The sequence below is a fragment of the Fundulus heteroclitus genome, chromosome 5, assembly GCF_011125445.2.
Source record: "Fundulus heteroclitus isolate FHET01 chromosome 5, MU-UCD_Fhet_4.1, whole genome shotgun sequence".
NCBI classification, from domain to species: domain Eukaryota; kingdom Metazoa; phylum Chordata; class Actinopteri; order Cyprinodontiformes; family Fundulidae; genus Fundulus; species Fundulus heteroclitus.
In genome coordinates, this window is record NC_046365.1 from 31,175,971 (window position 1) to 31,202,865 (window position 26,895).

General features: G+C 41.0%; 2 protein-coding genes across 2 annotated transcripts in view; both read left to right on the forward strand.

Moving 5' to 3' along the window:
- Positions 1-16,091, forward strand: part of LOC105939180 (general transcription factor 3C polypeptide 1) — a 33,865-nt gene extending 17,774 nt beyond the window's left edge. Inside the window, exons 27-40 of the mRNA XM_036137416.1 lie at positions 820-962; positions 1,079-1,221; positions 1,319-1,403; positions 1,495-1,607; positions 1,684-1,743; positions 1,839-1,932; positions 3,117-3,289; positions 3,721-4,344; positions 6,713-6,852; positions 7,916-8,020; positions 8,097-8,386; positions 13,055-13,596; positions 13,911-14,097; positions 15,669-16,091. Of these exons, the coding sequence (XP_035993309.1) occupies positions 820-962; positions 1,079-1,221; positions 1,319-1,403; positions 1,495-1,607; positions 1,684-1,743; positions 1,839-1,932; positions 3,117-3,289; positions 3,721-4,344; positions 6,713-6,852; positions 7,916-8,020; positions 8,097-8,386; positions 13,055-13,596; positions 13,911-14,097; positions 15,669-15,878 (2,909 nt within the window). The 3' untranslated portion in view covers positions 15,879-16,091. The remainder of the gene's footprint in view (positions 1-819; positions 963-1,078; positions 1,222-1,318; positions 1,404-1,494; positions 1,608-1,683; positions 1,744-1,838; positions 1,933-3,116; positions 3,290-3,720; positions 4,345-6,712; positions 6,853-7,915; positions 8,021-8,096; positions 8,387-13,054; positions 13,597-13,910; positions 14,098-15,668) is intronic.
- Positions 16,092-23,050: 6,959 nt separating this feature from the next.
- LOC105939181 overlaps positions 23,051-26,895 on the forward strand; it is a 56,789-nt gene continuing 52,944 nt past the window's right edge. The window contains exons 1-3 of the mRNA XM_036136670.1: positions 23,051-23,495; positions 24,215-24,493; positions 24,663-25,001. Coding sequence (XP_035992563.1) covers positions 23,429-23,495; positions 24,215-24,493; positions 24,663-25,001 — 685 coding nt within the window. The 5' untranslated portion in view covers positions 23,051-23,428. The remainder of the gene's footprint in view (positions 23,496-24,214; positions 24,494-24,662; positions 25,002-26,895) is intronic.

Consider the following 26,895-nt stretch of genomic DNA (forward strand, 5'->3'; position numbering starts at 1 on the left):
ACAGACACTCCAGGCGCTCCGCTCCCCAAATGTTCCTTTAGAGTCTCTGTAATGGTCGGTCATGGTGACTTTCCTTTTGGTTTATTACATAAAGATCTGTTGCTTCCCGCTGCATTAATCTTTCCAGGGCAGACTTCAACCCCCCCCCCCCCCCCCCCCCCCCCCCAAATAATATTATTTAACAATTGTTATTTCTGACTGTCCAAATATGTTCACATGCGCACAGACATGCCTGCTTTCTGGCCACATTTACTGCAAACATTTTTCCGTTTGAGTTTGCGCCCGACTTTCAAACCTGCTAAATATGGAAGCAAAAGCTGCACCCCTGATCAGTTTCAGGTTTGATTAAATCGCTTTCTGGGTGGTATTACGGTTGCATACCCTCCTCCGTAAATTTTGCACAGCTGGGTCATCAGCATATGTTCTGCATATTCATGAAGACACACACACACACACACACACACACACACACACACAAAAAAGGCTTGCGCCTGCTGTTCCACTCATTTTACACAACTTTGCACTTGGCACAAAGATCGGCTTTTCACACGCTTATTAGCTTGCACATGTTTTTGCACATGCAAACCTTTTTAAAGATCAGGCGCAATGTGGCTCTCACAGGTTCGATTCCTGACCCTCGGCCTTTGAATGCATGTCTTTCATTTCTCTCTCTGCTCTTCTTCTTCTTCTTCTTCTTCAGCTGCACTGTGGTTACTAGTGCCACACAACCGTACAAAAAGTCCTGCGATTTGACATGTGTGACAAACTAAAGCAATAACCCTGACGAACCATTATTGTGCGTGTGTGTTTGTTGTAAAGAACCCAGAAAACGCAGTCAAGCGCACGACGCAAAAGACCACCAGGCTCTGAAGCGGATGACCAGACGGAGAGTCTACTGGTCCGTGCAGGAGGACTCTGTTTTGATGCTCTGCTCGGTGGCATTGCACCTGCTCAACAGCAAGGTACAAATAAACAACAACATGCACCACCTGTAGCTCTGTTGGGTTTACATTTTCAGTTTTGTGTCTCTTATGGCCAACCTACTGGATATAATCACCGCATGTTTTTTTTTTTGCAGCTAATCAGGCCGTTCGTGCCCCACTGTGTCGTAAGAGACCTTCTCCATGCAGAGTTCGAGAAGTCGAAAGATAAGACGTCCCTCTCTGTTGGGCGTCGCTCGAGCGTCATCCTCAGAAATCGTCAAACGCTTCTGAACCACCGGTGGGGATTTAGCTGCAGGAGTTAAACTGGTGTCTGTTTGTTTTTTTAAGTCTTCTTTTAATCGACAAGGTTTTTACTTGGCAACCATTTGTCTCAGGATCTGTTTGGCTGAGGTGCACCAGGACAAAGAACTGATGAGCCTGTTGGAGGAGAAGAAACCCGCTAACCCTGATCAAGCAGAGGTGTGCAGATCTCTTATCTGTTTTTTTTTTTTCTCATCTCAATTTGACGGTGAGGAATGTGATGGATTAAAGCGACTGGTGGTGTTTTTAGGACTGTGCCAAAGCCTTCTCGGAGTACGTGCGTCTGCTCAGACAGAAGTTCAGCACCGTTATGTGTGTCGGCGACCTGGTCATACCCGACGCCCAGGAGCAGATCTTCACACGGTAAGAATAGGCGATTTAGTGCGTTTTAAGTTTAAAACAGATCAGGATTAACATGCATTTAACGTGTCTCCTGCAGGTTTAAAGTTTCCGCAATAGACGACGGAAAACATGTCCCGTCCAAAGACAGCATCAGCTGGTACGGATTTAGCCAGTCGGCCTGTTTTCCTGTTGGACACGTCTTTCTGTTGTGGTGTCTATAATAGTTTATATTTGTGTTTATTCCCCCCACAGCAAAGATGACATTCATGCCATCGTCTTGCACAATTTGATCCAGAGCTCTCTGGCTATGACAAATGGACAGATGAAGACTGCCAGATCATTTCAGGTGACAAAACAATTTAGAAACGTGTTCTTCTGTAAACTAACCTGACTCTAGCCATATGGATTTCGCTCCGCCTAGCTCCACTCACATCCATCTGGGACATCTCCCATAGAGAGTGATTTCTCCAACCAATTTTATTGTCCAGCCAATCAGGACGCAGGGCTGGAGTTTCATAGATGTGACGTAGTGGAGAAGCGACCGTGACGTGAGACTGTTTTGATTCAGATAGCAATGGCAGCTCGCATCGAGGAAGCAAGCGTTAACATTGATGCTGCTATTTCTTCCATGTTGTCCAATCTACCTAATATTGTTTCATTAAAAGAACATCAGAGAACGCCTCTGAAGGCTTTTGTTGGTGGAAACCATGTTTTCGCTCTTCTCCCGACCGGATTTGGCAAGTTTTGTTTTCCGGAGCGGTTAGCGGTTAGCGCAAACCATATTAGGAGGCCTTTAGTCCTCGACGCGGTCGGCCCAGGATCGACTCCGACCCGCGGCGCTTTGCCACCTGTCTTCCCCCCTCTTCCTGTCAGCTCACTGTCAATAAAACGTGTGCCACTAGAGCCGCAAACATATTAAAAAAAAGTTTTTTTTCCTGCGTTGCTCTCACACCGTCACGGGGTTAGCTTCGGTGTGAGTGGGTGAAATAGCACGTCAATAAAGATGACAGACAAGTGGCTTATCCAATCATATGCAAGGATTTTTGATAAGGCCCAGCCTTCAATAAAGGTTTTACAAATGTTATTTGGTGTTTTCTTATACATCCCTACTGCTTTTATTTCTGGTTTTATTTTCCTTATATTTTAATATGTAAAGGCATTTGCATTGTCTCTGTATTGAATTGTGCTATACAAATAAATTTGCCTTGCCTTGCCTTGCCTAAGAGTGAAGCTAGGCAGAGCGAAATCCATATGGCTAGAGTCAGGTTATCTGTAAACTGCTTCAGGAGAAAATATGTCACAGACCGATCGGCTTAGAATGGATAAATCTGAAATGCAACGAAGCTTCTTAAACAAATTGTGAAATGTACGTGTCTGTATCCCTTTTCTGCGGTCGCTCAACAATCTTCTAAAGTATTCAGATTAGCTCGTTCGACCAATGCTGCGGGTTTTAAAACATAAATACTGTATTCTTAGGTTTATTATGCCGCCAAATACGAGACTTAATTTTTCATTTGATTCCTCCGTCAGACCTTCCGCACTTACACAAAGTACAACCAGGAGCTGCTCTGTCGAGTGTTCATCCAATCCAGGAAGAGGCGTCTGTTCAATCGCCGCCGCATCACACAGTCGCTTGAGCCGAAGAAGAACCGAGGCCTGCCCATCCTGCCCATGTCCTTCCAGTTGTCCCAGACCTACTACAGGTCAATCTTTCTTCTCTTTTTAAGTGTTAGAGTCCTTAAGGTTGAAACAAAAAATTTATTTAATCCAATAAAAACCTTTTTTTTTTTTTTATGTGTTAACTAGAAATTAAATGTTGACAATTAGGTGGACAACTGCCCTAGTTCGTTTTTGGAGTGTAATTGGACGCGTGCTTTTTAAAGTGGCTTGAAATGAAATATGCAGTAAATTTGCACCATACAAGTAAACCAAATTAAACTAAAAAAAAAAGCCTGAAAAAGCAGGATAAAATGTAACTATTGCAAAGCAAATGGCAAAAAAAAAAAATCTCTGGTTGATCTTTAACTCTCTAAAACATCACAAACAATTTACGCAAACGTCAAATTCGTCCAAAATGCCAATTTTTTTAAATCTAAACCTTGAAAAACATGTTTCCCCTCCCTTCTCCCTGCAGGATTTTCTCATGGCGCTTTCCTCATTCCCTCTGCACCGACTCCTTCTCCTTCTTAAGGACTTTAATTACCAACGGCTCAGGGGACGACAGGCCGGCCACTACCTTCTACCACGAGCCTGAAATCAGGTCCCTGACCGGCAAGGAGGCGTGCGACGGAAAACCAGCGAGAAAAGGAAAGCACGGCTGTGGCAGCGAGACTCTGGAGGAAATGGCCGGAGCAGAAGCCGCGGACGCAGCAGACGACAACCAAAGTACGGTGCAGGGAGAAGAGAAATCAGTGGAGATTGAGAACGCCGCGGAGAAGATCGCACCAGATAAAGAGGAGAAGCTAGAACGTTCTGGTCAGTCTGGAGCTGAGGACGGTTCCTCAAGCAGAGAGCAGACAGACGTTGGTCTCCCTGAAGAGCCGGCGGAGGCTGCGGCTGCTCCAGACACAGCAGCCGGAGATCCAACGGAGGATCCAGATCCGTCAGACATGCTGCCGTTCTCCCTGAGTTCTCCAGGCGGCGCTTGCGTGGTCTCCCTCAGCTTGATGACTGTGGGACTGCTGAGCGTTCATTTGTCCATCCCCAAGCAAATTGTAGTGGTGGACAGCAGCCTGGTGGACAATGATGTGGTCAAGAGGTGAGTTCCTGTTTTGAGCGAAGCTGCCGCCCTGTCGCATAACTCACGACTTGCCAAACAAAATACAAAAGCAAAACTTTCACCGAGTCCTCATTTTTGCTCCAGTAGGGCTTTTGTTTCCTCTTTCTCTTTGAAAGCAAAGTATAAAAGCGTTTCTTTTTATTTTGAGGGAGTAGAATTAACTACAGTCACTATTTGTGTTAAATAACTACGTGATCATGAATTTCATTGTAATTTGGGGCTCTGAAGTGCCATCCAGGGTCAAATTATTATCCGACACAGTTTCGTTAATTAAAATATGTACCTAAATCAGCACCAATATTTGTTAAAATGTGTCTTTGCCAGTTGGGGACAAAAACAAATCCACATCGTTTGTAACCAGCAACAGACATAATTCTGTCCATTTGACCATCTTTATCAGTAGTCTTGGAGCTCTTTTGGATTTGGTTGATTTCTTGTCACAGGCTGAGCTTCAGACAGTGTCCACCAGGTTTTAGTAGGGCGGGGAGTTCCCAGAAGCTTAACGTTGGACCGCTTTACCTATTCCAAAACCAGTTTAGTTGTGCTTTTAGGATTGTTGTTCTCCTGGCCTGTGAGGAGATGCATTGATGATCTACTGCTGGGCTTTACTAACCTGACACTAGCCAGATTGATATTGCTCCGCCTAGCTTCACACATCCATCTGGGACATCTCCCATAGAGAGTGATTTCTCCAACCAATTTTATTGTCCAGCCAATCAGGACGCAGGGCTGGAATTTCATAGATGTAACGTAGTGGAGAAGCGACCGTGACGTGAGACTGTTTTGATAGCAATGGCGGCTCGCATCGAGGAAGCAAGCGTTAACATTAATGCTGCTATTTCTTCCGTGTTGTCCAATCTACCTAATATTGTTTCATTAAAAGAACATCAGAGAACGGCTCTGAAGTCTTTTGTTGGTGGAAACCATGTTTTCGCCCTTCTCCTGACCGCATTTGGCAAGTTTTGTTTTCCGGGCGCGCCCGTGGCGGAGCGGTTAGCGCGAACCATATTAGGAGGCCTTTAGTCCTCGACGCGGTCGGCCCGGGATCGACTACGACCCGCGGCGCTTTGCCGCCTGTCTTCCCCCTCTTCCTGTCAGCTCACTGTCAATAAAACGCGTGCTACTAGAGCCGCAAACACATTTTAAAAAAAAGTTTTCATTTTACTGCTTCGCTCTCACAGCGTCACGGGTTAGCTTTGGTGTGAGTGGTTGAAATAGCACGTCGATAAAGATGACAGACAAGTGGCTTATCCAATCATATGCAAGGATTTTTGATAAGGCCCAGCCTTCAAAAAAGGCAATTCCTATGGATCAATCCCAGATGGATGTGAGTGGAGCTAGGCAAAGCGAAATCCATATGGCTAGAGTCAGGTTAGGGTTTTACTGCCTGACGAACCTCTTCCAGTGCCTTTGCCAAGTGTGCTACCTTGACCACCGTTGTGGACACCAAAGGGTGATCAGCAGGGGATCAGCAGTCGTAAACCCCACATCCTCTCATGGTGGCGGCGCGATGGCAGGGATTTCCTGCTGCCACCTCCTCTATAGTCAGCTCTTTATCGGCTTTCCAACGCGCTGCTTTGGTGCATCCCATGCCACGGATCAGCCCGACGGTTGAGATCCCGATGAAGCCCCTACATCCTGTATGGACAGAGCTGGTATCGGCTTTCCAGACTGCCGCCCTGCGCGCTGCTGCCATGTCTACGTAGCTGCAACACGTCCCCTCGCTGGCAGCCTCCCTCTATGGGACAGCGAGCTCCACCAGCAGGAGGGAGCGGCAATCTGCTGATGGCCTCCTGTCTGCATGACTCTGCACAAAATCATGTCGCGAGCTGTAACAGCAGTTGGACCATGCTGTCTTATGCTGCGTTCAGACCAAACGCCCTTTTAGCATCAAGGGCATCGGGTTTACATGCAAAGTCTATGGTGGATGCGCCTCAGGGGGCTTCGAGTGGTCCTGCAGCACGTCACGTGCATCTAGCGCTGCGGGTTTTGAAGCTTTCTGCTCGTTTCATGTTGCAAATTTGATTTGATGTAACATTGAGACGCCTACTAACCTGAGACAGATGGACGGATGCTCTGCAGCTGTAATGGGGCACCTGTAGGTGTCCTGGCGGGATATAAGGGCACAGATAAGATAAGATAGAACTTTATTGAGAGATTTACTTGTAATATCGGCTCTTATAAGCAACAGAAGGTGCACAAAGGAGGAAAAGGTGCATGCAGTAAATACAGTTAATCCAGATATATACAGTGGATGGGAAGATTATATTATATTATAACCAGAGACTCTTATTCCACCTTCTGTCCACGAATCAAAAGACTAAAAGCACAACTTATTTATTTTCAGTATGGCTACTTTGGAAGAAGATGACGAGGAGGAGGATGATGATGAAGGGGATGAGGGGAGAAAGAAGCTTCAAGTGACTGCACACCAAGCATCACACACCAACTACTTACTGATGCGAGGATACTGCTCTCCAGGGATCGGTAAAGCTCTTATTTTTTTTTTTTTTTAAATCTGTTGTTGTGCAAGGTCTCACTTTGTGTTTGGTTAAAAACGATGCTTTAATGCCAAGATAGCAAAATATTCTTTAGGCAATTGTAAACGGTTGGCGATGCTGCACATAAGCACGATGGCGGCTGCTTTTAGGGCTTGAAAATCCAAGTGCAAGAATACAAAATGTAACTTTCTGTGGTCGCCGCGACGTCGCTGAAGTAAATATGGTTTCCCTTCAATTAGCTTCTTACAAATAGGGCTGGACGATAATTCAGTAACAATATACATCAATGATAGAGAAAAAGGGTCAATAAAAAGTCAAATAGAATAACAATTTTCCTTCCTTTTGCGTTCTAGCCTATCATGTAGATTAATATTAGTCATCACATCCTCACAACCAATCACAAACGCAGACCCGTCACCAAGCTCCGCCCCCTTTGAGGGGTTCAGAGAGCACATGTTCTTTTTTTCTTTTTTAAAAAACATGCAGTTTTGGTTAAAAGTTGGTTGAATACAGGGTTGACTTTGAATTCAGTGTTTATGTGTTTTGTATGTTTAAATAGGTCGCTAAGCAACAGCATAAAATGGCCAGGGCTGCACTTATGTTTTGAATTTGTTGATAATTATCGATATCTATCAATCTGATTTCTATTTTATCAATATACTTTTTTTTCCTATATCGTCTAGCCCTACTTACAACGTTTGAGGTTCCTTTGACTCTATTTCTAAATGTGGCTTAGTCTGGGCCCAACAGTAACACCATCCACACCGAAGAGAGGTGTCAGTCCAACCTGTTGGTGCTTAAGCATGGTGTGTTCACAGATTTAAAAAAAGTTAGATTTTTTTTTAGTTTAAAACCAGGAGCAGGGCAGAAGGTGAACATCGTTGTGCTCTCGCACTCGGCCAATCTCTCCCCGTTTCTTTATTTCTTTTCTTTTTCTCAATCCACTGTTGAATATTTGATGGCTTTCGCCTGCTATTAGTTGATCTCTGTAAAAATAACAAATTGAGAATACAAATATTTCTGAACACACTGATCTTGCTTTGTTCTAGTGAAGTTGCGTAATCTCAACCCCAACGATAGCATCGTGGTGGAGTCGTGCATCATGAAGCTGAGACTGCGCGACACCCCAGCTCACCATTGCTTCACTGATCAGAGTAAGTAGAGGATTCAATACTTGCACAAGTAAGTTCGATCTGCACTAAAATCTCATTTGTTTTCATTTATTCTCAGATACTCCGCCGTTTGACTTGACTAAATACGGTCCCTCGCTGCTGCCCCCTATCCTCACCCGCAACGTCCTCTCGCCATCCTCCTCTCCACCCAGTGTGGAGGAGTGCAACAGGCGCTTCATTCAGGACAGAGGATACACCGCGCAGGACATTGAAGCATGCGCTGAGCTCAGGAGGAGTTTAGATGAAGCCGAGGAAAAGGGTTTGGATGAACGTGACCTCCACATCTCCCATATCCACCTGCAAGAGCCGCGGTCTGGACGCACGAGGAGCCTCCAGCAATACCTGAAGGTAAACGTGTGCACAGCTTTGGCTGTGTTGTCTAATAGTTTGTATCTATCAGCTGCTAATGCATGGTTTCCTTTCATTATTAGTTAATATAATTGGGAAATTTAATATTTTTAATGTGTGTGTGTGTATATATATATATATATATATATATATATATATATATATATATATATATATATATATATATATTATTAATTACATACTCTGTAATTAATTAATCTAAATTCATCGCATACAATTTTTGCTGTGAAAGTATTTTAAATATTTAAATTCAAATGATTCAATGAATAATCAGCATTAGATACATTAAAGTTCAAAAACTCTTATTCACATTTCATGCCTTCAGACGTTTTAACATGTGGTTGTGGCATATGTGGCACACAGTAACGTAGGGCACACAATGAAAATAAATGAACACTCCCCTCAATATCAACACTTTACAACAGTAAAGTGACGTCCGTGCTACTTCCGGGTTACGCCGATAGGCAAAGGCAGGACTGTTCTCGTCAAACACCGTGACAAAACGGGTGAATTAGAGCGTGCTTTTAGTTTATTTTCGGAATGTAAACAATGCCTAAGACTTGTGCTCCCGGTTGCACAGAGAGGCATTCCAAATCGCCGGATGTACGTTTCTGTCGTTTACCGAAGGACGAATAAAGAAATGGATAATTTCAATGAAAAATGACGCAGGCAGACAAATCCCAATCGAGCCATCATACCCCGACAGAATTTGCAGTCTACACTTCATCTCCGGTAAATACAACTTAATTTTGCACTGGTCATTGTTCTGCTTAAATACTTAAAGCCGCAAGCGGCGTCGATCGGCCCTGCAGCCAAGCGCATTGGGCAACGCTCGCCCACGACTCACAAAAAAATCTAGTGCAGATCGGTCGATGCAGCGAGGAGATACAGCCGTTGAATAATGATAATGCATTTGGCCACCGGGCCGGACTAAATCGTTTAGCCAGCATTCACAGACTCGCTATCTGGACGGTATCTGGCAATCTGATCCCATCAACCATCAACTTACTCTTAAAACGATCTTGTAATACGTTACCTAAAGATGAAAAATACTTTGAGAACTCGTAGTTTGCTCTGTTTGCGTCTGCCGCTGTGCTCGCCTTCTGCCTTCCAGTCCGGCGCGCAGGCGCGAAAAACACGGATGAAAACAATAGCAGTGAACTACCCTATACGATTTATTTGCGTTATTTTTTTTAATCCGTTTTTTTTATTTATTAATTAATCGAAATTAACGCGTTATTTTGACAGCCCTAAAATATATATATATATATATATATATATATATATTTTTTTTTTTACTTTTTGAGGTTTTTACGGCACTAGTGGCACGTTTATGTACAGTTGGCTGACAGGAAAGGGGGTACGAGAGAGGGGGCCAAGGCCTCCATACATGGGTCGTGCGCGCTAACCACTGCGCCACCAAAGCACGCCTTATATGAGTAATTTACCAAAGGAAAAACATAAAGTAATCCGTAAAAGTGTTCTTTAATTAGTTTAAATAATTAAAGCACTTTTGTCATCATCAATACCCTCAGGTCTTCTTGGTAATTGGCAAAAAAAAGGTTTTTATTTGGGAGCCCCAGCTTCACTACTGTTGCTGTGTTTTTCCCCTCTTGTTAAGGAAACACATTTCTGGTCAGATAGGTCCAGGTCAGTTCGTCACTATTAATTACCTGTAAACAAACTGTTTTTTGTACTTATATCATTTATCAGTCTATTTTTCACTGAAGTGAAATTTTTTTCATTAGAGAAGAATAATGTTTAAAATGCTATATTATCTGAAAACTTTGTATTACACTATATTCGGTATTTTCATTTATTACCAGTTCACTTTTACGAAATATGACGTATATCATATTCATCCAATTTTATGACCCCTGATCATACCAAAATGACTCAAAGAAATCTACCACTGTGAGATACTGTTAGTCATTTAAACACTTTTCCTTGAAGCAGCCTATGAGTAGGATTTAGAAATCCAGATTAGTTGGTTTTGGGAGGCTGAAGATGCGTTCCACCGGGTAAGCGCAGCAAAGCAGCATACGTGCGTCCTACGCTTAGGTTAGCTTTTCATTTTAATCAATAAATCAACGAATTTACATAAGAAAACTCGACGCCTGAATTAGATTTAAGTTCTAATTTCAGACGCGTTTAGACTCCTGTTTGGCAGGGAATGAACGGGAAAACAACATCATGTGTCAAAGTTTACTTCTGACAGTATGCCAAAATAGTCGAGTCTAGGGCTGCACAATTAATCATATATGCTATAATCGCAATTTAAAAAAAAGAAAAGTAATTTCCAAATTGCAGGGGTTTGTGATTTTTGGCTATGTAACAATTAATGGATCAGACACATCCTTTAGGTGTCGGTAATATGTTTAAAGTGGGTTTGCTCCACATTAGTTTATATAATCATTTTTACCAGAAACTTTCAGGAATCTCACCATAGCATTAAGTACTGGTCAATCAGTTTAATACACAGACTTGCTTGTTGGTTGCACTTTAGGTTCAACAAGGATTGATGTCCAAATAAATTAAAAGCTGTTCTCTTGAATAATATTCTGATGAATAAAAACACTAAAAGTTCTTGTTTTAAATAGTCCTTGTTTACAAACATCTTTATCTAGAGGACATGTTTGTTGCTTGTGGTTAATGCAGAGAAAAGTCAAAATCAAATCGCAATTTTGGTTGAAATAAATCGTTGGCAGAATGCAATCATTTCTGTTTTGAGTTTAGGCGCAATGGCTCTTTTAGCACCTAATCTGCACAGCGATGAAACAGATTTTGTTGTTTGTATATGTTTATACATTATATAAAATACATGATAAATTAAACTGAAAAAAATAATCGCATTAAATCGCAATATTAAAATAAAAAAGTCACATTTAGATTATTTTCCAAAATCGTTCAGCCCTAGTCGAGTCTGCCTTTCCTCTCGCAACACTTCATCAACTAGCTGAAGGAACTAGCCAAGGTGCGCCTTCTACTTCATGATCTTTCCATGTAGCGAAACTTCTTCTCTCCGCAGAAACACACAGCTGTGGAGAGTACTTTGCAGTGTCTGGTGTAGATTTACGCTTTTAAAAACACGACCGTAAGCCGTGCCGCTTACATTACGCGCCCGGTGTATTTCCTGCGTTACGCTATCAGCAGGTCCAACAGAGACCCAGACCGAACAGGACGATTACCTCCTTAAAACAGCTCCAGTCTGTCAGATATATAGAGTTGTTTATGAATGCTATTTCATGACCCTTCTGAAGTGTCATCATGTTTGCACTGGGCAGCTCTTTACATAGAATAGGATGATTTTTGAAAAAAGGAAATGGATGTAGGAGGCAGTGTTTCTCTAATGACTTTCAGTATTCTTTCTGTTTTCCTGCAAATTCTTCCCAACCTTCATTTAATATTTACATAATCATAATGGTAGAGATGTACTCTACGCATTTATTTTTATTCAGGCGACAAACCGCGTGGTAGTTTATAAATGTGCTTTGAGCGGCCCAGGAAAGAATTGTAGGGGCAAACTATTGGCTGTTTCTTATTAGAGCTGCGTGATATCAGCAAAGCGTGAGACATTGCAACTATTGTTGGATATTGCAATGACTGAATCCATTCAGATTAATTGACATTAACTGAGCCACTCATCTCCCCAAGCTTATAGATTCAATTCAGTTTAAAGGCTTTATTGTCATTGTACACAACCAAAACCAATGCATACCCTGTAGCTCATTAAAAACACAAAATACAACAAAGCTTTAAAAACAGTACAACATAAAACATTAGATGCAACATAAAATGCAGTGGGCCATCTGAGGTATTCCTGATTTCAGGTACAATATTGTTGGTTTACAAGTTTAATGCCAGTTGGATAAAAAGTTTTTAAAAGTCTGGCGGCGGGGGCCCTGATGGCTCTATAATGCCTTCCTGGTGGCGGCACCTCAAACCAATCCTGTCCTGGATGAGAACGGCCCTGTATGATTATTTTTGCAGCTATTTTTATTTTTCTAATTGCAAATTTAGGATTAGTGCAGAAAGCTGTTGGGAAAAGAAACGTTGTAAATCACTAGATGGCCTTTCTGGAAATTAAACTGTATGATAAAAGATGCATTCTGATCACCTGTTTGTGCAAACATTGCAACAAATTACCAACGCATGTTTTAAAGATGGGGGGGAATGGCAATTTGATCTCAGTATTTTTGGGGTGTTTATAATAATAATAACGAAGATATTACAAATTTGAACACGTTTTGGTTATTGGGCGATCTCTACACATTCATAAACAAATATTGTCTGATCAGATGTGCGACTTTAATAAAACATTTACATTAAACTGTAAACGTTAAATATTAAATATATAACAGTTATACATTTCCTAATGTTTTAATGGAAATGAAGAAATTAGTCACTGTACTAATAGTTTCTGGGATATTGAAACAAGAATTTTATTTTTAACGGCACTGCATGAATAATACAAATCTTTTTGGTTGTATAGGATAAATTTGACTGCCCATTTCTAGTTGTAAGCTGGCTAAAATATTCTGTCACTGGGATTTTTGTTTTGTTTTGTGTGTGTGGACAGACAGATGAAAAATCTGGGGTCTCCTAGTGCAAAGTACAGGTTTTCTAATGGACATTTTTCTGCCTCAGGACCTACAGGAAGAAGGTCAGGTGGTGCGAGTCGGGGGTTTCGGTGTCCGCTGGGTCCTCATGGAGCATGCCGAGCCGTGGCTCCTGACTGTAAACTGCAAGCAGGCGTCTCGGTCTCAGCTGAGAACCAACAAGGGTCCCCTTCTGAGAAGTCTTCACAACCTTCCCTTCGCAGTCAAGAGGTGCAGCAGGGTATTGCAGCAGGTGGCGGAGGAACCACCTGAAAAAAAACCTGCCGTAGACGAAGAAAAGGAAACGGACGGAGGGGCCGTGGATGGATCATCCGCCGCTGGGACCGAGGATCAGGATGAAGCCGAACAGCAGAAAGAGCCGGCAGGTGATGAAGGTGGAGATAACCTGCCGGGTTTGGAAGAGGAGGGACAAGTGCAGACCCAGCCTGATGAAGAAGGAGAGCAACACGATGGACAAGAGAAGATAGAAACTGAGCAAGGAAGCAGCAGACCAAAAAGGACCAGAAAATGCAGGCTACCTGGTGATAAAGATGAAGTGTGCGCTCTGCCATCAGGATCTGATGAAACAGAGTGAGTTTCACCTCTGCAGATCAACCTTTAACCAACTTTTCCTCATGAGGTTATCACCTCTAAAGTTCTGTGTTTGTCGTCTCTCGTCTTTGTGTCCATCGTCTATTTCCTATTTCTTTTTGTATTTTTATTCTTGTTTTCTCTTTTTCTTTGATCCACTGTATATATGAAGATTCACTGTATATAACTGATGCACCTTTCCTACTTTTGCACCTTCTCTTATGAGCCGATGTGGCAAGTGAATTTCTCCAGTGTGAGATCAATAAATCCTATCTTATCTTATCTTATCTTATCTTATCTTCTCCTCCACACAGGGAGAACTTGAGTTTCATCAGCAGGCCGTGGCGCTTCATCGATGGAAAGGTGAACCGGCCGGTGTGTAAGGGAATCCTGGAGGCCGTTCTCTACCACATCATGTCTCGGCCGGGGCTCACGCAGCAGGCGCTCCTGGTACATTACAAAGACATCCTGCAGCCGGTGGCAGTGCTGGATATTGTGCAGGTAAAGGGAAAAATGCTCCGTCGGGCTCCGTTGGGCTGTCTGGTTTCCGAATGAAGAAGTGTTTTACGCTTCTGATTCTGCATGCATTCTTTTTTTTTTATTTATTTTTTTTATCAATCGAAATGAGCAAATTGTTCACAATACAGTTTGACTTTAGGTCTACAGTTCAAACCGAGGTGCAAAATACAATCCATCAATTGTTTATACCTCATTATTCCTTATAAAAGTTGCACGGAGAGCTTAAAGCTTTTTAAAGAGGTCAAGGGACGAGAAGCGGATAAACTTTGGACAGATTACCAGTCTATCAAAGGACAGCAGAAAGATACACTGGAAAAATGACCATGCACACACATGCAATGTAGAAAAGCCAGTTAACCTAATGTTAAGGTTCTGGACTAGGAGGGAGAAGGGGTTTCATGCACACTCCATGCAAAAAGCCCAAAAGTTCTGAACCTGGGACCTTACTCTGTGCACAATAATACAGGATTTATGCATTTATTATACAAATACGAATGTGAAGCGTGACGTGTATTTGTTGTCAGCTCCTTTTACCATGATGCCCATAAATAAAATCCAGCAGAAATCTGGAATTTACATGAGTAGTAAATAGAATCAACCAGTTTATAATTGTTTTTGTCAGTGAAGGTAACTCTGGAGGAGCCACAGAGATCCAAAGCTCAGGTGGGGAGAGTCTGTAGACAGAGGCAGGTTTCCCTTTACAAATCTGACCTTTATGTAAAAGTGGCAAAAAGATTGTTTTCAAATAAGCTATAAAAAGTTGTAAAAGTAGCATACACTGGCACAGGGAACCAACCTGTATTACTGTAAAGATAGATTGCTTTATAAAGTTTTTATCAAAAGTGATGATGAAACTACCATGTTTTTCAAAAGTTTTTAAAACCTTCCTCTCCACAAATCTGGCCTTTTTAAGGAAGGAAAGAAATTCGGAAAGAAAGAGAAACATCATATTTAAAGCTTGGAAGAGGTGCTCTGGAAGGATGAGACTAAAACCAAACTTTTTAAGCCTACAGCCAACAATCTTTGTATGGTGGACGCTGCTCATCCACCCTGAAGACGTCATACTCACTGTGAAACACAGTGGTGGTGGTATCATGCTGGGGGGGGTACTTTAGCAGACGCAGAGAAGCTGGTCGGCGTTGATAGAAAGATGGATGGAGCAGCAGGACTACAGCCCTAAACATGCAGCTAGAGTTGGGTTAGTTTAGATCAATTGGAGCAATTATTATTACATGTTAGAAACCCAGCTAAAGTTTGGTCTTGATTTAAAAAATGGCTAAGAAGAATTGGGGATAATTTTAGTCTCCTGATGTGCAAAGGTGGTGGAGACCTACCCTGATGGACATTCAGGTTTACCTTCAGCTGAGGTTGGTCCTACTGAATATAAGGAAAAGCTACATCTACATTTTTATCATTTTAAAATGTTAAATTAAAGTTTTGGTGATTTACTGTACCAGTTTCATTTGGCAGGATCTGAACCAACCTTCAACCTCGACCCCGCTGCTTTCTCTGGCGGCTAATACCTAAAAAAAATGCTCTCTCTCTTCCCTCAGGCACTGATAGATCTGGGTTGCGTAACAAAGCGAACTCTGGTCAAAGATCCTAAGCCTTCACTGTTCAGCCGCCCTGCAGCGACGAACAGGGAGACGGCCGCGGTGACGGAGGAACCAGACGCGGTGTTTTACGAGCCCACCGTCAGCTGCTGCCTGCGGCTCTGCCGGCTTCTGCCCAACGAGCGACACTGGAACGACAGCTTCACGTGACGCTGTTGCTCTTCTGCCGCTCACATGCCTCCCTCCGCCTGCTGCTGTGCCGCGTAAAAAGCTGTAAAACTCATTTCTGTGAATATTTTTTTTCTCACATAAACATGGTGTTAAAAGTCAAGTGTTCTGTTTTACTGTTTAGATGCAACAAGGTTCTCTCTTACTGCTTTTTCTTCGTGTTTAAATTTCCCAATAAAAACTTTTTTTTCTACCTAAATTTTGCCCCGAAGCTACTGACTAATAATTTTATTACAAACTGCAGTATACTTTACTCTCCTACTTTCCCACTGTAATGTCCATATAATTTGAAATTCTCCCTGCAGGAATCACAATAAAGCAAGAAAAAAAAAATGCAGTATAAGAAATTGGATGAAAATGTCTTCATTTGAAGGTTTATGACCATCATGTCCTTCCAGATTTCCTCCAGTAAGACTGTCGGCACCGATGTTCGGACCCGGCCCTCCAGGGCTGGTGTCCTGCATGTTTTAGATGTTTCCCTGGCTTATAAACACGTCTGTGTCGAATAAGTGAATTATAACAAGACATCTGCAGCTATTAATAACATGCTGAGGAGGAAATACTTGTGTATGAATCGGAAATGCCTTTCCTTGTCTTTACTTCCTTTTTTTGTGTAATCCTTCCTCTCCTACCTCAGTCATTCCTTCCATGTCTCCTCACTCTCTCCCTTGTATCCTTATTTCAATAACCTCCTTCCTAGTGTCATCCCTCTATCTTGCATCCTTTTAGGCCTGTGTTATTGTACAGTGCCTCCTTTTTTCTTATTTTCTACCATCCTGTCTTCCTTGTGTATTTATTCTCTCTCTACTTTGGTCTTCCCTCCTTTCCATTACATATTTAAATCCCATCTGCGATAAAAAGGTTTGCCTTAAATCTCCAGTGATGAGAAGCAAACCGGCGAAACAAAAATGGAAACTGAAATATATTTGCTATAATATCCTCCACCAAAGAATGTTTCACGAAGGGGTGCAGACACGTGGAGGAATCGGTGTGGTAAGGTTTTGTACTCCTTGAGTTTCCTGATTACTTCTGTCTCCCTCACGGTTGGTCCACTCTGTTTCCTCTTTCTGTTTCTAGCTGCTTTGACAGGAACGGCACGTGCTTTCTATTCCCAGCTCTCCTGCTGATTGCTTGTAAACCTTGAAAGAGGATGAAACCGTGCTCCCAGAAATCGTCTGTGGCGTTTGGCACAGGAACACGAGCATTTCAGCAGCGATAGGAGGGCGCTTGGGGAAACCGATAAAGATCCCCGGGAAGTAAAATGAATGCACCACGCCAGGTTCTGCCGACGGCTTGTTGACAAAACTTCCTCACTTTCACTCCTCTAAGTTTCTTCTGCCTGTTTTATGGACCCGGCGTTGACCAATGTTGCAGTTGAACACCAAACTATATGGTGTACAGAAATGAAAACCTTTTTTTTTTTTGTTTAAATGTTTCAGATCATCAAACACTTTGATATCAAAGATGACCAGAATCATGATTATGATTTTATTTATTAATGGGAAAAACTTCCCAACCTGACTGAAACTTTGGTTTAGTTCCAATAACCACACCAAGGTCTATAGCATCAATAAAACACCTATAATATGACAACATGAAGTTAGCTAAAAGACAACCATGGCCTCATCAAAAGTTCAAGAACAGGTGAGAAACAAAAGTCTGAAAGTCACAAAAGGGATTTCTAAGGCAAAGGAACTCCAAAGAGCCCCAGGATGAGCCAATCATCCACTGATGTAGAAAACATGGAACAGTGGTAAACCTTCCCAGAAGTAACCAAAATTACTCCCGAGGGCCCTGAAAACTCATCCGGGAGGTGATTTAAAAAAAAAAAAAAAAAAAAAAAAAAAGAACTGCCTGCCTCAGTTAGGGTCAGAGATCATGATTCAACAATAAGAAGGAGAGGCAGACAAAAACTGCAATCAAAGAAGTGATCCAAGGTCAAAGATGCTGCTGATAAAAAAAAATAAAATAAAAATTCTCCATGATACCCGAAACCTTTTGAGATAATATTCTGTGAGCTGATGGAGCAAAAGGAACATTTTGGAAGGTGTGTACCTTGTTATATCAGGTGTAAACCTAGAACAACCTCTCATGTAAACACATTGGTAATGAAAAAAACAACAAAGGTTTTGGAGAGACCTAGTCAAATTTCTGGCTTAAATCCTATAAAGATTGTAGCCTGACCTTATAATAATTGTTAATGATGATGATGGAAAAAAAAAAAAAGTGGCTGAGTTAACGATTTTTGGCAAAGAATAACCGGTCAAAATTCCTCCACCCAAAAAAAAGGCTTCTCCTCGTCTCAAAGCTTGATGGCATTTCAGATGCCTGGCTGTTAGCATAGCTGCCACGGCAGGTTGTTTTAATATAGGAAGCCTACTACATAAACAAGGAAAACATTTCTTTTTAAATCTTGCACAATGTGCTCACTTTTGTAACGATTCAGATTTGAGTGCAGGGGTGTTGAAAGCACCGAGGCGGGATGCCTGCCGAGGAAGCAGGCCGCTGTGCCAGCATTGTCTCACTCACAAGAATAAACATCAAAAAGAGTGAGAAGAAATAACTGCATTCACTCCGTGCCCTGTAGGTAAGATTTCCATTTCCAAACAGAGCTAAACCGAAGTTTACCAATTTTATGGGAATGATGGTTTCCAGTTTTGTTCTGTTGGTGGTTTCCTGCATGGCTCGTCTTCCCCTGCGTGAACAGCTGTGGTAAGTAAAGTTTTCCATCCTAACATTTAGAATATAATATAATAAAAAAGGACCCTTATTGTTCCTCAGTGGGGAAATGCATGGAGTGCAATCACAGATTATTCCTCCCAGCAGACTTTATAACCATCACTGCTCCCAATAAACTCAAAATATGTTTATCATACATGCTGTTTTTTTATTTTTTTTATTTTGCAGAGTCTATTCATTCTTGTTGAGTTTATACACACATTTTGCACATTTCTTGAAATCAATCCTACTCAGTCTTGAATATATATATATATATATATATATATATATATATATATATATATATATATATATATATATACACATTTAATCACATGAGTAACTTCAACATATTAACAAGAATTTTTTTATATTCTTTATCTGTTACATGTTATGCTACTTTCTATTTAACCACAAATAACAGGATGGGTTTAAGAGCCAGGAGGTTGAGGGGTGAGGATGGAATTGGGGTTCGGGACTAAATCTCACGACACCGACATTGAACACCTCAGCTTTAATACATCCAGAAAACTAATAAATGTACGTTATTCTGTGGCTTTTGTGGATCTAATAGTTGATTATTACGAGCAAACTAGCTAAGGCGTCTGCAAGCCTACCTTAACATCTGAGAGACTCTAAACCATTCATGATCAAATCTGAACCCGTGCAACCATTAGCATGTTGTAAACATTTTGAGCCTGTTGTGAGCAGCAGAGATTATAAAGTCTAACAGCAGCTAGGAGGAGTGATCTGTAGAAACGCTCCTTGGAGCATCTGGGCTGCAGCAGTCTGTCACTGAAAGAGTTCTCCAGCTCTGCAACAGCTCCATGCCTGGGGTGGGAGACATTGTCCATCAGTCATGTTATTTTTCTTACAGTCCTTTTGTCTCCCGCCAGCTGCACTGGGTCCAGGGGGCATCCCAGGACAGAGCCGGCCTCTCCTAATGAGCTTATCTAACCACTTCCTCTCAGCCGCAGATGAGCTGCTGCTCCAACAGACCACACCATAAAATATGGCTGATGCCACCCCAGAGTTAAAGAAAGATTCTAGGAAGGCCCCTTGCACTCCAAAAGACCTCCTTCTCCTCAGCAGGCTCTGACTCTTCCCGTAAAGAGCATCCTTCTGGGAAATATTCTGGGAAACACCTTTACTTGCATGGTGTCCAAGAAAAAGAATATCAAGTTTAGATGCTGCAGTGGGAGGGATCCATGAAGACTGACGTGGTTGCTACAGTTTACAATGATTCATTTGACTGTAAATAAAACATTTTCTTGTGAGTTTTTCTCCATTTCATTTAATGTCTCTTGTTGTTGAGAGTTTTGCATGATTTCATTCCTTACATTTTGAATAATGTTTCTCCTCTCTTTCTCATCAGAAATCCTACAAGCTGTGTATTTCGGCTTTGTGAATCTCACAGCTGGACAGATGTTGGAGTGTGGCCAGAACACCCTGCAGTGCTCTGTGCTGAACGTAGCTCCGGCTGAAAACCTCACAGTGACCTTTTACAAATGACAGACACAACTGGGACACATGAAATCCTCCTTTAACACGAAGGAACCAGTAAATGACACGTTTACTTTGAGCTACAACACCCGTATAGAAGACGATGGAGTCGAGTTCTGGTGTGAAGCCAAACTGGAACTGGGGTCTAATCATCCACAGTCCACTCTAGCGGTGAAATCTGAAAACCTCACTGCCACAGTTCACTGTAAGCCAGAAGGTGAGAAACTAAACATGTCACTGCAGTCAAAGTGATGTGTTTACTTTTTTTAAAAGATACTTTACAGTTCTCATGCTGATTCCTCTGAAGATTCTTAATCTAGACCTTCAAATACTTTCATGTAAATGTAAATATTTCCTTTTGAAAAATCATATGCATACTAGCAGCCAAAAACAATTCTTCCTGTTAATAGAAAATACCTGCAAATTGATTCAAATTAGTTTGGATTTTTAAGTGACCAGTGTTTAAAACAGCCACTGTAAAAAAAAAAAAAAAAAAAAAAAAAGGTTCTGTATTTAGTTTAGAACCCCTACCCCCAAGTTTTCACTGAGAAATGCTATTAATAGTTAGAAATATATTACCTAGAGAGCAATGATGATGAATGGAGGCTGACTATCTCTCATTACATTCCTGTTTCCTGACAGATTTGGAGACGACCTGTAAACCCGCCAGTGATGCTCCCACTCTGAAACTTTACATGTTCATCCTCTGTTTGACGCTTTCAGTCTCTTAATTAGTTTGAGTAAGAATAGTTTGTTAATTTTACTAATAAAAAAAATTAACAAACTGAGATCCACAGTCTTGAAAATTAGTATTATGGTCCAGATATTTTGTGATTTTACTGGCTTGATACGAATTGTTCCTTCACTTTTAAGATATTTTGTCCTGAGAGATGTTCAAACTGTACTGTTAAAATTTATTTGGCTCAGAACCTCTTTCCGGTTTCTCTTTGTTTTGGTCAAAATTTATTTCTGCCCTGTGCATGTTTTCTATAGTTTGAACTGTTATATGTGTAATAAACTATTTTGACGGTCTTCCTGTGTCATTTGTATTTTGATATTCCTGCCCAGGTTTATGATGTTAAAGGAGCCTATGGTTTTTATTTTTTAGGCTGCTGTTTTAGCTACAATGTCTAAATCTCTGTTGCCCTCCCATCCAGAAGGTTAAATTAACACAAATTAAGTTAACCGTAATTCCTTTTGTATATATTTTAAACAATATATGGTAAATTTGGTCCCTCATTGCTGTTCGGATATCAATTCAGTATATCTGTTGCACATTTGTGATAATTCTGTGCTTTTTTTCTTTTTTTTTCTTTTTTAAAGACTGCTTCCTGTGGCTCTTTGGAGGACTTTCAGGTAGTTGTGATTAACAGCCACAGGAAATCACTGAATGCGCTGCACTGGGTTCTCTCGGCATCTATTGGTACAAAAACTTTAATGATCCAAGTTTCTTCTGCTTGTCCTTAGCGCAAAGAAATGTTGGAGACATTTGAGACAAACTGTGCACCGCCTTCTCAGCAAGCTGCTGTGAGAAATGATGTCCACCCCTTACGGACGCAGAAACCAGCACTGGTAGAAGACCTTCTGAGTGGCAAAGCAGATAAACTTATTCCACACAGTGCTATGCCAACAGACAGGAAAGGAATCCAATATCCAGCCAGATACGGTGGTTCGCTTTAAAAAGTTGAGTAATAAGAGTAGAAAACCTGATGCAGGCGAGAAAACCCTCAGCAGAAGTAAGCAGAAGCCTGGTGACAGGGGTGCCACCACGAATTTTAGGCCCCCTGACCAAAAAATCTAAATCATCCTGAAAGCTCATATATGTGTATAGAATTTTCCTATTGGGGCCCCTGTCTGTCAGGGAATTGTCCCCCCCCCTTCTACGGCACCCCTGCCTGAAGATGCTGGGTGCAGGCTGCTCACAGCAGGAGGGCTGAGGGTGGATTTGAGACTGAAGTACAGGCTTGGGTCATATATGTAGAAGCAGGACCAGGCAAAAAGATCCAACGGGGCTAGGCATGGTTTGTGATCCAGTCAAGGTGTGGTCCAGAATACAGAATCTGTTGAGGTGTCCGAAAAAGGCATGGGGGAGGATAACCAGGAAACAAAATCATGGTGAGAAAAACAAATAAAGCAGGAAACATTGGTCATCTATTCACTCAATGGCTTTATAATAACCTGCCGTCTTCTTCTTCTTCTGATTTTTACTGGCGGGTGACATCTAACGTTAAGATGTATTATCGCCATCTACTATGCTGGAGTGTGGACCAGAGTGTCTCCCTTTAAACTAAATCCTTACATACAACCCTGTTTCCTTTAAAAAAAATTATAACTGCTTTATTTATTTTATGTTTAACTAATATTTTATTAAGATATATTCTCCCTATATCATATTTCGTAATTTCTTGTTTTAGCTTCCCTCTACTTATCTTATACTTCTCACAATGAATTATGGAACATATTATAGAACAGTAGAACAATACATGTTCTACTGTTTCCATCCCCCTTCCACATTCACAACTACCTGTTGGGTGTTTACCAATCATATGTAAAGTTTTATTTAACCCAGTATGTCCTAGTCATAGTCTTGTCATTACTACTTGTTCTTTTCGATTTTCTCCAATTACCTCCGTATTCCCTACTTTCTTTTGTATATGAAATAAATGACGACCTTTAGTTCCTTCTTCCCATAATTGTTGCCATTCAGAATTGATTTTGTTTTTAATAATTGAGTTAATTTCTGATTTACAGTACTCTATTTCCATAATTCTACTTTGTTTTAAAGACATCTCAGCTAATTAACCTGCCGTCTGTCTGCTGAAATCCAATATATGCAGGCAGATGATCAGGTGAAGGAGATGAGCTTGATTGAGCTGCGAAGGGAGGCTGCTCACAGCTGCGTCGGATGATCTTGGCCGGTGGGGTGCAGCACTAGTGTGGCAGCAAGCAGGCAGACAGGCAGACCAGAACAGGACACACAGAGACCATATGCATAATTAAACATGAACCATAAGTTCAACACAGTCAAGACACTGCAACAAACATATTAAATTCACAATGTATTTCTAGGAGATAAACGAATTGTGTAACACTAACTTTAACATCTAAAAAAAAAAAAACATTAAAATGCTTTAATTTCAGGAAGGTGAAAACACAGAGACAGGATGTGGGCTAAGGAAACAGGCTGAGTTGCCAACATTGTCTCACTCACTCATAAAAGGCAAACAAGAGAGCAAAATAACAGCATTCAGTTCCTGATCCGTGGAAAAGAAAATCTGCTCCAAACTGGACCATCTGAAGTTCTGGGAAAGATGTTTTCCAATTTAGTTTTGTTGGTGTTTTCCTTCACAACTTTCCTCTGTTGTGTGAGAAGCTGTGGTGAGTAAAAGGTTTTCCATCTGCTTGTGTCAAAAACTATAACTTTATTTCACTCTCAAAGGTTACTTTGCAAGAGATACTTTTCAGCCGTAGCAATTTAACTGCTTGTTCTTTAGCTTCGTAGTTTAATGAATTAGGGCAAGTCATGTTATAAATATAATATGATCTGTCTGCCCCATATAGATTATTAGATATAATTGATAAAAAAAAATATATATATTTTTTATGAAAGTCTATTATTTGTGTATCTGAAGACAATTTTTTTGTTATTGTTGGCTTTATTTGAAGAACACATTCAAAAACAACGAATGCTGACCAAATTAGGTTAGACTTTCAGAAACAGTAAATAAAAGAGAACAAAATAAAATGACAGGGTGCAATATGAGCTCTTCTCAGGTCTCAAACGGGCCCCAGGCAGATATTTAAAGGTCTCTGAAGTCAGTATGGTGAAAATATGTAGAGATGAAGTTATCGAAATGATTTGGGGTTGGTAGTGAGAAAGCCAATCACCTTTATTTTTCTAAGCATGCATATTTTCTGGGACATCCAAGTTTAAATGTCTGGCCTATTGAAATGCTCTGAAAGGTCTTTGAGAGATCATGGGGCTGGACCAATTAAAAACCACCCTGAAAGTCTGTAAAGGGATGAAAGGAGAGGTTAACATTATGATTTAAATTTTTTTTTAATGAAAGTTAAAATTTATGGCATGTTTCTTACAGATCACAACTGTCTAGATAAACCTGTATTAACTCCATCTACACTGGTGGTAAAGTTCGGCGATCCAACCTCTGCCACATGTGTAGTTTGCCAGCAGGCCTGTCTTCCCCTCAGTGAAAGTATTATTGCTATGGAAGCATCTGTGGGAAAAACTGCAAAAGATGGAACCACACTCACCTGGAGAGTGGACCGTCTCACAGAGTGGAATTTAACTCCAAAGTGCTTTTATACTACCGTGGATAGTCATCAGTGTTGCACCCATCTGTCTGTTATTGTCTACCGTGAGTACATTTCCTTGTGATTTTATTTTTTTGTTGTTATTGCTATTGTCACATTTTGATACTTTTACTGATTTCTACTGTTTTTTTTTTTTTATTTGTTGTAGACAGATATTAATATTTTCAATCATACCTTGCATTTTCTGGTTTGCATTATCTTTTTTCTACCCAGAACCCCCAGAAAATGTTTCGATCAGCTTAAACCACACTGGACCTCTGACTGAGCACACAGAGTACACCCTGCAGTGTTCTGTACTGAACGTAGCTCCTGCTAGAAACCTCGTTGTGTCCTTTTACAGAGGACAGACAAAACTGGGTCACGAGAGAGCCACCAGTACCTCAAGGGAACCAGTGAATGAGAGATTTCTATTAAGTTTCAGTGCCAGCCGAGAAGATAATGGAGCCCAGTTTTGGTGTGAAGCCAAGCTGGAACTAGGAGATGATGGACCACAGCCCCCTATAAATGTCAAATCCACAGAACTCAGTGTTATAGTTCACTTTGAGCACAAAGGTAAGAAACTAATCATCTTAATTTTCTCTTTGGCACAAATCAAGACTGAAAAGAATACTATCTAGTGTATTCATAGATTCCCCGCAGGTCTGCCCTCCCCAAAAGAACGCTGTTATTGATATGTAGGCATCTGTTGGAAATGCGACAAAAAAACAAAACAAAACCATGCAGCTTTTCACCAACCTGACTGTTACCATCCACTTTAAGTTAATTTATTATTACCAAAATTTTTTTCGAGTGATGCTTTTTCAAATCACAGTCAGTTCGACACCTTAATGTGTCACAATAAATTCACATAGGTTTTATTTATTTTATTTTTTTAACACATTTCGTTTTCATAGGAGTCTCCTCGTAGTGCCATTTTACAGAGGACAGACCACTGATCTCTATTTATTCCCTGGATTGCTGATTCTCCATTGGTGGTAAACGTTGCTGTGAAGCCACCAGCCGCCATATTGGTACTCCCTATTTTCCTCCAGTAACTAGGGAATACGTGCGCTACAGCATTGAACGACAATGGTTTTATGTTCAGGGGGGGCTTAAGACTTTTAAAATGTAAAATGCCATATACTTTTATGTTATGTACTAACACTATCAAGTACCTAGAAAGTCATGTGCTGAAATATTTTGCATGTTATCTACACACACACAGACACACACACAGACACACACACACACACACACACACACACACACACACACACACACACACACACACACACACACACACACACACACACACACACACACACACTATATATATAAAATCATGCAAAATATTTCAGCACCTAATTTCCTAGTAGTTGATAGTGTTAGTACATCCACTGACTGTAGAATTACCTGTGAAACGTTTTCCCACAGCCAGAAAACTGTTTGTTGTTGCAACCAAATCCTATGGGATTCTGTGAGAGTAGGGAGTAGCAAGATAGCAGCCAGTGAATTCAGTTTTTCAGTCCAATCAGCAATCCAGTGAATAAATAGAGATCAGTGGGACAGACACAACTGGGTTGAATGAAATCCAACACAATAAAGCCCAGTTCTGGTGAGAAGCCCAGCTGGAACAGGGACCTGAAGGACCACAGCCCCTTCTACTGATAATATTTCTCTTGCCAACATCTACGAAAAAAATAGTCTTCCTCAATTACCTTTTCTGTATTATTGTACAATATTAAGCCTTTGCTTATTAGAATAAGAATGAAGTGTCAGTGCAAAATACATAGAACTAGAGGCACTATCATTGATATCTTAATCTGAAATTCAAAAGTATTTAAGGCAGTCAGAAACTGACAGAATCAGATGGAGGTTGTCTGTAGTTATACGTAGATTAAATGGAGAAATCCTCCCTAAATAAACACCGACACACATAGATAGATAAAGAATGCCAATATTACTTGGGGGTCAATAAATACTCCATACAAGAAGAGAGAGACATTAGTTCTCTCACCCAGGAGTACAAGAACAAAATGTTGGTCCTGGTTTTGGTAGTTCTTGACAAATTTTCTGGGGAAAACTTGTTCTTGCGCAATGTCCTAGAAATGTAGACTGGGTGTGCTGCAGAAGGAGGGATCAATGAAGACTTTCTGGGAGTACTTTAATTGTTGTGAAGTATAAAATGTTCCTGCACATAATAACTTTGTTCGTTTTCTTGAATCTTCAGGTGACATAACTCATTTCTCTGTTCTTGTAGAGTATGTATTGACATTCAGAGGAAAGGGAAGTTGTCTGGCATGGAAACACACAGAGATGAACAGCATATGGAAAAGAACAAAAGCAAAATCTGATCTGCATTGCTAGAACATCTGAGAAACTCAAAGGATTTTCTCCAAAAAAACATGCATTTAAGACAAACCTGAACTAGACAGACTTTAGTTAATTGTTAGGATAACATTTCCAA